This window comes from Haliaeetus leucocephalus, unplaced genomic scaffold (genome assembly GCF_000737465.1).
Source record: "Haliaeetus leucocephalus isolate CR32 unplaced genomic scaffold, Haliaeetus_leucocephalus-4.0 Scaffold2, whole genome shotgun sequence".
Taxonomy (NCBI): domain Eukaryota; kingdom Metazoa; phylum Chordata; class Aves; order Accipitriformes; family Accipitridae; genus Haliaeetus; species Haliaeetus leucocephalus.
In genome coordinates this window covers 4,563,334-4,576,453 of record NW_010972438.1, presented here as the reverse complement: position 1 = coordinate 4,576,453, position 13,120 = coordinate 4,563,334, and the positions used below count along the sequence as shown (strand labels likewise).

General features: G+C 42.2%; 1 protein-coding gene across 1 annotated transcript; it reads right to left on the bottom strand.

Moving 5' to 3' along the window:
* Positions 1 to 4,670: 4,670 nt before the first annotated feature.
* On the bottom strand, positions 4,671 to 13,030 carry LOC104835296 (E3 ubiquitin-protein ligase PDZRN3-like). The gene is made up of 3 exons (XM_010573208.1): positions 12,314 to 13,030; positions 5,997 to 6,083; positions 4,671 to 4,853 (listed from the first exon to the last, which is right to left on the bottom strand). Exons 1-3 carry the CDS (start codon positions 13,028 to 13,030, stop codon positions 4,671 to 4,673), a joined length of 987 nt encoding a protein of 328 aa, XP_010571510.1.
* Between the last annotated feature and the right edge of the window lie 90 nt (positions 13,031 to 13,120).

The window sequence follows — 13,120 nt, the reverse complement described above, 5'->3', positions numbered from 1 at the left end:
ACCCTTTCAGCCCAGAGACTCAGCCTTGTGGAGAAACTAGACCCCATCACACACCAGCAGACCACATGAAATGTTTCTTCGTTTAGTCGTTCACTCAATTTCGAAGCCATCCTTGCCTCAGCAGCAGGTCTTTCTTAGCACGTATGTGTCATCGACAGGGAAAGGTATACCACGCGCTTGCCAGAGCATTCTTTCTTGCCATTGTTGCATGGCTGATGTACTTTCTCTGTGCTGGTTTGACTTTTCAGAGTCTATGTTTTTAACACTGCTACCAAATTAATTTTGCTGAAAGCTACCTAGCCACCCCATGTGAGCAGAAAGTGGCTCTGCCAAAACAGTACACTTACTACAGGGTAAACAGGGAACCAAAAGCAAATTGCAAATTTTGTTTGTACATATACAGTAGAAGATTTGCTAAAAAGTTTCATTGTTCTTGCGTGTAATCTGTGAAGAAATCCACGTAATGGAAAAGCAGCCTATAATTTGTAGCAAATGAGGGTGCTTTGGGGAAAATCAGTCAAATGCACTAAGACGTGTTCTCAACTCCTAAACTAATGATCCTTCCTGTGAGCAGCATGAAACACTGGGCAAGTCCCAGGTGGCATAAATCCTCAAGGTCTCAGTGGAGCTGTGACAGTTTATACTACCTCAACAGTACCCTAATTGTGCTTAAAACTTTTAAGGTGGCAAGCAGTCAGCATTTCAAAAGCCTCCTTCTTTCTAAGCAGTCCTGAAGCTAAACAAACTTAAGTTTACTAGTTAGTGAGAAGAGAATGCCATATTTAATTTATAATCTTTCAGAGCTGATGTGCTTAAAAATAAAAACTCTGAAAATCTAATTTTGTCTTAAGAAATGCCAAGCAGCTGCGTAGAGGAGGCATTCATGGCTGGGACTTGAACCAACTTCTGTTAAGAGAGGAAATTAGGACCATTTTGTTACCCTGACAAAAATGAAATCTATGAGAACAGTAATTCCTTTGCAAAAAAATCAATAGTTTCAGTATGTTTTTAACGTGGCAATTTGCTACGGAACATCTTAACAATAATTCAGTAAATCACTAGTGCTGCATTAAATCAGCTGCTTGCTTTTAACGTGTAAGTGCAGAACTGCATGAAAAACATGTAGTCAAACCAGAGGAAATCTCGTAGTATCATTACTTCCTCACTTCTAAAGTAATTGTGAAAGATCTGAAAACAGATACAGGTAAGAAGCATTGGTTTACACAGAACAGTTACAAACAGACCAAGATCCAAGTCTTTAATGCTAATCTGACAAGAACTTCTAACAGTTATTTCCCAGTTATATACCTAGATTACCCATTTGCAAAGTAAGGAAAATATTATTAAGCAGTGAGGGGAAATAATTATGCAGCTAATACCCATAACACAATCTTCATAGTCCTATGTAAGCACTAAATATCATTATTTAACATATTCTGTAAAACAAAATACAAGGGGAAAAGGGTATTTGTCACATGCTGCTCTGAAGACTGAGTAGCACAGACCATGCAACATGCATGTTGATGTATGTCACTTAACAGCAGAAACATGTACTTCACAGTGGCATTAATTATGTCAATGATATACAAAGGGCCAAAAAAATTGCTTTTACAGAATATTCAAGGCTATTTTTAAACCTGATTAACTGCTTTGCATTTAACCTTCTAAAAGATGCAGAACAGGAAATCCAAATCCAAATTGCGTAAGAAAAATATGTTTACAAATTATCTCTGATGTAATTTAAAGTTTATCTCCATATCAATTTGTCAGGACATAGAATTTGCAAGCAAGTATCAATATAACAATGCATTTGCTATCAGCTATAAACAGTACTATGTACGTGTCTATGTTTTACACTGCCTAATCCCTGCTCAGTAATAAGAAATGTTGTGACAGTTCTGAAAATGAGAAATGACACTCGTATTTTATGTGCTCCAGAATGCATCCACCAGAAGATCCATAGCAAAGGAACATTTTCCAAAAGGAAATCAAATAATTTGTTTTACTTCATTGTAAATTCTCTGTGATGGATGCTGGACTTAATTCTAGAGATGTTATGCTCAGCAGCTTATATTAGAATAAGAGTTCTTTGTGAAAGAGTCTATTTAAATTCATGCTGGTGATACATAAAACCTTAATACTGAATGAACAAGTCAAGTTCTAGATAGCTAAATTCAGTTCTAGATAGTTAAGTTACCATGTTTCTTTTCCATTTTTCATACTTTTGAAAGCAAATGTGACCTGCTAAGATGCTCTACTCTCTATGCCAAGTTCCATCTGAGTCCTCCAGCTGTGTCCTGCCAGTTACAGCTAAATCTGTAAATGATTTTTCAGCCAAACTGCCAAATCAGAACTTTGGCAGTGTGAAGGTTAAAAAAAAAATTGCCTCTAGAAGGACACTATCACTGGACATTACCTAATTTTCATCTAGATAATTTACAGGATATTTCAATTATCTAAGATAATTGGATATTAGTATGATAAAGCTCACTTAGATGCCTTGATGCAGTATCCCCTGCAGGAGGTATCTCCTTTTTTCCTTAACCCAGACTAGTGTTAGTAGTGTCCACATTACACGTATTTTGAGGGCTCTATATTAGAGCACTTCAGGCTTGTTCTGTGAACTGGATGTCTGTAGTGTCTGGGGTGCATTAAATGAATTGATTTTATCTAAAAAAAATGCAGTCAGTACACCTGGAGACTACTTTGCAATGGGAATCAAACCACATTAGCTGGGCACCATTCAGAGACTTGCTTCAACAAGACACTCCTAATCCAAACTCGGATGCTGATGTGGAGGTACCCAAAGTCAACTCTTGGGAAGCAATGTCCTATATTTTCATCAGCATTTTGCATATATTTAGAGATGAGAAGAGTGAATATGAAAATGAGTTTGTGGTCAGCACAACAAAGACTTGTCAACACATGGGTTCCTGCTACCCTTGGTGCGTTATAAATACAACAAATTGCTCTAGTGTCTTTCTTCAAGGGTTTTGTCTTATGTGAAAATAGAACTTGAAAAGACCCTGCACAAACACTGCTCACATAGGCATAATGCCACTCAGGGAGGAGACACAGCCAAGAAATACAGCAGAAAAGCTCACCCAGCCTGTCTTCAACTGTGTTCTTCTCAGGTTCTTAGTGCGCGTCCAGCATAACGGTATTTAGTTGCTTAGCCTGGACTGCGCAATGTTGCCAAATGCTAATCTTGTGGAGAAATGGAGCAGTAAGGAGGGAGTAAAAAACAAAAGACAACACCCCACACACGCCCGCCAAAAGAACCACAAAATCAGTAAGGAGGAGGTCCCTTGCAACAGAGAGCAGATGCTGCAGAGCCCACGGAGGTTAGCTGCCCTTGTCCCTGTGCCGTGAGCAAAGGTGACTTCTACAGACAAGTGCCGTACGACTGCAATTACAGACTGAGTTACAGCGCTTACACTCAAGGAGACTGAACTGGGCTTGCACAGAGAGCCTAGGATATTTCCTAACTTTGGGGTATTTGATTTTCCAAAGTTTTGGTTTTCATACAGTTGTTTGGTTTATGTGACTATGTACTACTTCAGAAACGGATGTCAGCTTTTCAAATATGCTTTGGGGAAATACATGCTTATGGGAAAATTTTCAGTTGAAACAAAATTGCATAGTTCTCACAAAATTGTCCAGACCTTTTCGCAATTATGTTACATCATATATATAGTTTAAGCAACTCTGGATCATTTCACAGCTCAGCTTCTTATCTTTTTATAGTTCTGCTACTGTGGCTCCATTCTTTCCCATATGAAGAAACTTAATTAATATTTTATATCCTTACTAAATTGTGAATACAATTTACCATAACAGTACAGAAAATAGCAAAAACACATTGTCCCCCGCCAACAGAAAATCCTTAACAGCTGTTTATTGCTCATTTGCAAAACATAAGAGCAATGGAATTCCATCACTTAGAGAAACTGGCTGTTCCATGATATCCTTGGCAACAAACACCGCACTTATCTTTTTGAACAATAGACTCTCAAAGTTTCTCCAGCTTACAAAAATAAGACAGTGAAGAATACTTTTTCTTAACTGTAAAATGCTAAACAATGGGAACTGACTCACAATCAGCTGCGTTTTGTTTCATGGAAATGAACCCTTTTCTCTCTCTGAAAAAGAAATCTGCTCGCTGCGAATTGCGAGAAATGTTTCAAGCAACCATCTCTTTCACAGGAAGGACTTTTTATTGAGGTCAAGACTTTGGCAAAATGAGAAGAAATTAAGACTGCAATCTGAGTAATATAAGAACTTACAAACAACATTAAGGGAGTTACTCAGGTTTATAATAAACCATACTGAAACTGCAGAGCGGAATTTTTTCTAACTGTTCAAAACTTGGTCTTAAATACCAAGAAAAATAAAATCATGGTTTACACCACAGATATTTCACATATGGTTTTAACTAAATAACTTAAAAGTTTCCAATAGCTTTAAAAAGAAATATCTATGGCATACCAGATAGATGTTAGCTCCTCAGGAAGTCAGGACACGCACATACCATCCATAATCTGGTTTCTATATTTAGGTAAGAACTGTACCTAAAGCCATGAAGGTCAGCACTGAATCAAGTCAAGCATATTTTAACAGACGTGTCTTCTAGACAGTGTTTACCACGGTACATTTCTCCTAAACCCACACTAAACATCATGCCATCTGAAGACCTGAGATGGAACTCGCACTATTAAAAGAGACTGGACAGCGTATTCACATACCTCAATAATCCTGTCGTGAATTTGTAGCCCTCCTTCCTTAGCAGCAGGCCCTGTGTCAACTATTTTTGATACAAAAATTCCTTCGCTAGATGAACCATCTTGATTGTCCTTTAAGGGCGAAAAAAAATAATATATTATTGTACCTTGAAGTAACTCTTAATTTGCCCTCAGCTAAAACTTGTCCATGTCACAACTGTGTATGTAATTTGAAAGAAATATTCTTATTGATGTCTTAATATGGAATTACTTTGTGCTAATGAGAACACCCGATACTGCCATTTTGAAAGATTAAACAACCAGGAATGGAATTCCATCAGGTACATTAGTTGCACGATAATAATTTTCCTCTGACTTAGGCCAGCTCAGTAGTAATTGTCATTACAATTATTCTTAATGTAAAATCCAGTGAGACGGCAGCCTACTTGCACATCAAACATAAGACAACAGTGCATTTTTATTTTTAGTTGCACAGCTCTTCCTCTGGAGGCTTAAAAATAAAACCATGAAAACAACTTATACCTAACAAGGTATTTTCATATTCCTGTGTATTGTGTCACCAGCTTCTACCAGTGCAGAACAACGTCTCAGAAAATTGAAAAACTCTAACTATAAAGAAAGAATAACTTTCAAGTGAATTTACTAGGAATAAATCATGATTAATGTCAGATTTCTGAGCGGCCAAGAAGTAGTTCTGAATACTTTCTAAATTACTAGGACAAGGTATAATCCACTCCTTGATCTAATTAAAGTCATATGCAGCAGCTCCAGCCAACAAGCATCCAGAAAAAAATACATTAGCGAGTGTATGGTGCAGGAAACATCTGCTGAAATCACAGAATTCAAAAGTAGCTTGTTACATCCCTTCACCTGCACAGAGGGCTGCTTAATCTCTGGTGGAAAGGAGAGTAAATAACATTTTCTTAATGAACTGTAAAGGGCCTAAAGCTGTAGGCCCTGAACTCGTGCAACATCTTCAAAGCAGTACGGTCTGGGAAAGACGGGTTTCACCATTTGGGGAATGACACTGCACCAATATTAGTGTTGTTAGCTGCGATGATGTGCGTGAATAAACACGTTGTAAGAGAAAAGACAGTGTAGTTAATAGACATCTGATACAAATCTGAATATAAGATTTGCTCTGAAAGAATCCCAAGAGAACCAAATGCTTGTCAGCAGCATTTTTCCTCTAAGTGTTGACCTACATGCTTTTCCCAACTGGAAAGGGCAAACATATTTTAACAATTAACATACCACGCATGGTCGGCCACCAATAATATTAAATCCAAGAGAGCCAGAGTCACGATGAAGGACGAGAGTCAGTGCTTTAGTTTCTTCACCCTATAAAGAACAGATAAACATATTCAAAACATTTGTGTGCACTGGTAAGTAGGATAAGATAATATTTCTATCCAGGTTTGTTGGGTTGATTTCTTATTTTCCTTCCCCCATGTGGTTTAGAGACAAACGTTTAGATCAGCTTTGCAGGAGCAAAGTCAGCAGCTCCCAGCCTCCGTGCTCCAGCCACCCCACCGTTCTCCAGCAGCGCTTCTCTGTAAAACCCACCCTTTAAGATTTATGTGTATTTTTTATTGAGATCTTCAGCGAGACACTTAACAGCAACAGAAGATATTTATATGTAATACTGGTTCCTGCAACTACTTGACCTAGTCATATGTGATGTGTTATGTAAAATATTCCATGTTTCCAGTAGTCAAATTCTTGACTTTTCCAATGCTTGAGGGTGACTGAATCTTAGGACTGCTTTTTATGTTGCTTCTCTCTAGTGCTAGCTATATGACATTGTTTCAAACAGTATCAAACATAAAGTGTTATGCAACAGAAATTCTCTGGTGAGTTTCAGAAAACAGCATTAAACAAAACTGCTACAAATTTTGCAAAAGGCCTAGGATGCTATTCACAGTGCCTGCCATGAATAATTTTTTTCTTTGGAATTTTAACACTAGCAAAACAGAAGTCTTCCATCGTTGAAAATCATTATGTTAATTCCCTGAAATACGAAATTCTGCAGTCCTCTGCAGAAATTCTGTTCAGTCCTCTGATTGGACAAAAAATGTAGAACAAGGATAGACTGGAGGGACCTGTAGTATTTGGGGGACTGTGTAAACATTATCTGTTATCCTGTCCTCTTAGCCAGCTTGTTCCTAACTACGGATACACACTCATACAAAATGTCATTTATGACACAGTGGTGCTACTTGGGTCTATTAACTTTCATTAAGACAAAAGTAAGTGGATGTGCTGTTAAAGACAACTAAATCCTCACAATGTACTAACTTCAGTCTCAATCAAGTGGCTGTTATTTACAGCACAACACTATAAAACTATACAACAGACAACAGCAGAACACCACAAAAAGCCATTTGAATAACAATGGGGTTTTTTTGGAAATCAGAATAGGATCAGTATGTTGTGCATCTACAGATACATATATATATATATATGAATCTTGCTACCTCCAAGATCTTTTTCTTTGTTTTATCCAAAGGGTGAAAAAGTTATGAACACAAAAAAGTTTGAGGAAGTTATCTTACAAGTCTGGTTTTCATAACCAATTAATGACAAAAATTACAACAGTTACATTGTAATTCGCTGCAGATGTTTTTAGTTTGTCCATTTTTCTTCTAACATGTCAATTTGAAGTTGTCAATCAAATATTAATGTCTATTAAACTCATAAAAAATGTCAAAGTAATCCCGGGTTACTGAATTACTCCTACAGATTTGGGGATGATAACAAAGCCCAATTCCCAGCCAGCGTAAACTGGCAGAGCTCCACTGACCGCATGCTCAGAGCTCCACCACAGGGGAGCTGCACCAACATACTCCACCTGAAAATTTGGTTTACAGTTTTCACGTCAGTTTGCGATCATTATCTTTCCTGCAGGTTGAATAATAAATAGACTTGGACCTGATACAGAGAAACATGAATAAACTCCGACTGGTTTTATTCCAATTTGCCTACACTTGGCATCAGTGAGAATCAGGTACCCAGAAGAGGACTCAAAAATGAAGTAAAGGCTTCCCTGCAAGTCTTCAGACCCAGACCTCAGACAGGATTTCAAGGAACAAATTTCTAGTCCTGTGAGACCACTTTCACGGACTGATGGTTCAGGATTTGAAAGAAAAGGACATGCTAGCACCACTGTTTACTTCCCCTATTATGCCTTTTTAAGAAGGCAAATCAATTAGGACAATCAAGAAACAATTACGACGTTGCTCTCAAGACACTTTCAGTAATTAGAATCGAATGTTTTCATTAAAGCCTCCTTACGTGGCTATGATTTGATGCTTTTATACCCAGTAGTACAAGTATTAAAGCAGGTAGGTTTGAATGAGTCAAAAATTGGGGGGGGGGGGGGGAGCGCCACCACGAGTTTTTTGTAGGTACTCCTGAAGAACATCCATGGGGGTTTTAAAGAAACTTTCCAGCCAGTTCTGACGGATTTGTACACTGTCTCTATCTTCTCCGCGGTAACAGAGTCGTGTTACAGAGCACAACCCACATGCCGCTGCAGAGTGCTAATCCCACCATCTGCGCCGAACTGCCCCGACACCAGGGAGGCAGCAGCACGTTTGCTTTAACGCTTGGTTACTTTTGCAGATTCATGTCTCAAGTCTTAACAATTTATTTAACAACCTCCTTTGCTTCATAAGGAAGCCACGATGCAAATGATTTTCCCAGGGCTCTGCCTTTCTTTTCCCCCCTAACATGTCTTGCGTTCCAGCGAAACAATCATTAAACAGTGAGGTAACTGTGGAAATGCGGTGGCCAGCATCCAGCCCTGCCCCGTCATCTGGTTCGGCAGCAGACCTGATGGTTACTGGCATGTTGTATTCCCACAGCTGAACAGAACTCTTAAACATAATTCTTGAAATTACTGTACTTCCCAGCTGAGTAATGTGGAGCTAACAGACTGCCTTTCCCTTTAGACATTGGAAGACTAATTTCTTTGGTAGTGCTGTGGCTAAGAAGGTCTGTCTTCATTACAGGAGGCACTTCAGCTCCTCGTTTACTGGCGAAAGGGCTGCCAGGACCAGCCTGGCAGATCCTGCTTGGGGACAGTCAGAGAAAAAAAATATCATCTTGTTTTAAAGGATTTCATCTGTTTTTTATAGCACTAAACTTGTGTTACCACCTCCACAGAGGTATTAAACCAGAGGTCCTAAATACCAGATCGTAAACTGGTTCCTGCGTGTCTGATACATTTACTTAAAGTCGGTCCCTGCCTTTCGTCGTCAGGACCGCAGAAGGGCTTCCACCACGGGCTGCAGCCAGCACCATGAACTGCTTCTGATTCTCCCTTCCTCATTTCGTCCCAGAGGACTTTGACGGCTGTGTACATAAAGGAACGACCAGATCATCTTATCAATAGGTGTGAACAGTGGTATGTTTCAGCAAGGATTAAGCATTGTTTGAATAGTATGAGGTTTTTATTGATTATTTAGACTTTGAGGTTTCAGGATTGACGTGTCTGATCAAAGAAAATACTAATTTTGAGTAAGACACACCACCTTCCCTACCACTCCCTCCTCAAGCTCGTTCACAATAAGCCTCACCTCTTCCCACCAAGGAATAAATAATCACTCTCTGAATAAACCTTCAAATTTGTCTTTTGGAATAAGCACAGATCAGACATCAAGTAAATGCACAGTAAAACTAAAATGCTCCCTCAGTGGCAAAGACTACACATGGAAAGCACAAGTGGAGTCACTTAAGGCACATCTATCTGTTTATGGGACTTATTGTGAGATATTTACACATGAGTGTGTATATAAAATATAGGTATGTCAGTGTTATGAAACTCACTTCAGAAATGCGAGATGGAAGCACAGGAAAGCTATGTGGTTCATCCAGTATCACAAAGGAAGTCTATGCTAAGGCAAACCCAGACCTGGGTCTCCAAAGCTGCTGAAAAAGTATGCAGCAGCCAAAAGACCACAAATTTGGGCCTTTCATGAATGGCGTAATGTCCTTCAACATCATACTTCCCCTTTAATTAAGCATTTAAACAGAACTGTACATGGGCATTTCTTCTGTTTTGACTTAGAGGGCATATCATCTGATTTATTCCAGATTGGTTCTACATCTGTAGCAACAAGAAACCATCAAGCAGGGAAGTCAAGATCCTTTTTCTTCATCTCCTGAGGAGCCAGAACCTCCTACAGTAAGTTTTGCAATCACCACATCTAACCTATGAACCCAGTTTGTTAGTGCTAGGCCTGCTTGTGTTTTAACATAGACTGAACAATTACATCTTATAACAAAATACATGAAATATGAATAATGATCATAATTAAATAATGATAGCAAAGGCGCTGCATGCTTTGAATACGCAATTGCTTCTGAAATTGAAATCAGTTATTCCACATTATCATACACGTAATCCATGTTTTCAGGGACCTAATCCTTAGGCAAGTATGTACGCCCTGCTGAGTGTTACAATCTGCATCGCATGCTGCACAGTCTATGCTTGCCTCTCTGAGAAAATAACCCCAGAGTAAAAACTTGGAAGCGTGCCACAGCCCCAAATTGGTAAAGCATCCCCTGCGCTAGGTGATTACCGTGGGTCTTTTAAAAAACTCTCTAGTGCACAAAGATGCAAGTTTCCTGATTGTACTTCTTTGGGAGCTGGGCAGACTAAAGCTGTTAGTACTGGAAAGCTGCCCAAAATGCTGTGAAAGACATGTAATTGATTGACCGCTAGACCACAAGTCTGTGGTGACATGACACCTTCCAGCTTTCTTCAGATTAGGCGCTGCTTCAGAAAACTGTATAACAGCCTTTTGTAATATGGCTGAAAACAAGCACAGTCGCTTTGGCCAGCTGTATCCATAAATTTGATAAAAAGTCTTGCTGGAAACTATGTACCATGCACATCTACAACTATCTGAAGTAGCGCCTTTCATGCTGATAGCAGCTCACTACACTCTACAGAGCTAAATAAAATGCAAAACCAACATTATCAACACTAGCCACAAAGAACAGAAGGAGGGGCAGTGTGAGAATAAAGGTGTGCTGTTAGGATCAGATCAGAGACGAGGTCGAGATTCAGCGAGATGATTTCCGACAGCAGGACTGTATGGAGGGCTTTCCTATCATCAGCAACGCGAGAGGGAGCAGAGGCAGCTGCGTGCTAAGCTGCGGGAGCAGAAAGCTCTGCAGCACGCCACTGCAAAGTACAGGGGGCTGTAGGAAAAGGAGGAGAGAGAACTGTCCTGAATCTTGACACGAATGTGAACCCCCGATTTATTTTAATAGTTTTACTAAGATTTTAACCAGCACCACGCCCAGCAGTGCCAGAAGTTAGAAGAGTACATTTAGTATTAAAATATTCTGGTTTGAGTTAGCAAAACATGGTGGGGTTTTTTGTCCTGGATTTCTAAAAGGGAAAAACAACAAAAAGAAAAAATGAGAGACTCTAACATGAAGTTACACAGCTTTTAGAACCTCAGCATTACCAAAGGTGTGAATACAGATGTTTGACAGTTTTGAATAGTTTAATACTGCTGTGTCTGTGGTAGCACATTCCAGGTCACGGGAAGGACTTTGAATGTCTTCATTTAAAAGATAATTGGCTTCTGGGGCTTCCCTCGCTGGGGAGCCTCATTCCAATTAAAACTTAGGGATTGTTGTAGCTCTGGCTTTTGATTCTGGTCATTTTATAAATGGTCTGATTTTGAGGGGTGGAAGTCAAGTTAATTTTTCTCCTCCTAAATTGAGCTTTTAAAGAACCCTGTGTGACTCTGGGGAAAAAACCCACGAGTACAGAGCTGACGCCTCGTATGTGGACACGGATGTTACGAAGATGGTGGCTTGGGATCATGAAATAGCTGGCAAGGTGTCCGAGTTGCGTAACAGTTAATCCTAAAGCCCGTATTTTGGAGGAAGCCGTATTCTAGGGCGCTAGGTGAGCTAAGGGTCTGGAAAGCATTGGGTCACAACAGCCTCTTCCAATTCACTCCGCTTTGTGTTACTCCTGGGAGTCGATTTCTGGTGGTTTAATACCATTTCCAGCCCTGGAAATTCCAATTTTTGCCGTTTCGAGGTTTCTTCGGGGAGCGAACCAAGGAAAAAAAAAAAAGTAATAGTAACGCCGTGACCTCGGTATTTTGATGTGCGAGTTGCCATATGGGGTCCAGATACCAACGATGGTCACACGAGATAAAAAAAAAGACATCTACGCAAACCGGTACATGACGGCTCCTAAAAGCCAAAGCTCAGATGTTTCAAAGGCTGTGGGGGCCGGGCGGGCTCCGCGGGACAACTCCCGCTCACCCACAGCCCGGGGCCGGGCGGGGAGAGCCCCCTCAGGGCCGAGGGCGCCGTGGGTGGGGGGGTGTGTGTGTCCCCCCGCCCGCCGCCGCCCCTTTTTCCTCAGAAACCCGCCGAGAGACAGGCGGGAACGTCTCTCCCGCCCCGCCGAGCCCGACGCCGCTGCTGAGGGGCGCCTGAGGAGGGCGGGGGACGGGGCCACGCCGGCTCCCTCCTTCCCTCTTCCCGCCAGCGGGGAAGCCTCTCCCCCCGGCGGGCACGCCGCGGCCGCTTACCTTGCCGGGTGAGGCGGCGCGGGCGCGGGCCAGGGCGTCGAGGCGGGCGCTGTACTGCGTGAAGCGCTTCTGGTATCGCAGCGCCGTCACCTGCAGCTCCAGCTGCGCCGCCGCCAGTCGCGACAGCAACGACTGCTCCCGCTTGCCGGCGCGCAACGCCTCTTTCTTCAGCGCCTTCTCCAGCGCCGCCGCCCTCGCCTGCAGCGCGGCTCCGTGGGCGCGGAGGGCGCGGAGGCAGCCGTGTCCGCCGGCCCGGCGTTCGCCGTGGGTGAGCATCAAGCCGCAGCCCTGCTCGCAGAGGCCGGCGGGCCGAGCCTCGCAGCGCTCCCGCATGTGAACCTCCACGTCGCGGAGGTTGAGCACCTGGCGGCAGCCGCGGTTGCGGCACTTGGCGGGGGAGAAGTCGCAGGTCTCGGCGTGCTCGCCCAGGTGTTGCAGCGGCACCACCGCCTCGCAGCCCCGCGCGTGGTTGTCGCACTTGATGTCCAGCTTGAGGATGAGGCTCTTGAGGGGCAGGACGTGGTTGAGCTCCTTGGTGGAGATGCGCTGGCAGTTGACGGGGCAGCTGCCCTGCTGCACCACCCAGGGCAGCACGCAGCCGGCGCAGAAGACGTGGCCGCAGGGGGTGGTCAGCGGGTCCTCCAGAACTTTGTTGCACAGATTGCATTTGAAGTCGGGATCCACGTCCCCGTTGAAGCGATCCAGCTCGAACCCCATCCTCCTTCCGCTTTGCCAAAAACACGCGAAAAAGGTGCGTGTGTGTGTGTGTGAATATATATTAAAAAAAAAAAAGCCCAGCCAAAGTGA

Coding starts and splice junctions, on each gene's coding strand:
- LOC104835296 (XM_010573208.1), bottom strand. CDS start 13,030: ATGGGGTTCGAGCTGGATCGCTTCAACGGGGACGTGGATCCCGACTTC. Junction 6,084..12,313: donor GCGCCGCCTCACCCGGCAAG/GTAAGCGGCCGC, acceptor TGTTCTTTATAG/GGTGAAGAAACTAAAGCACT. Junction 4,854..5,996: donor TTGGTGGCCGACCATGCGTG/GTATGTTAATTG, acceptor TCGCCCTTAAAG/GACAATCAAGATGGTTCATC.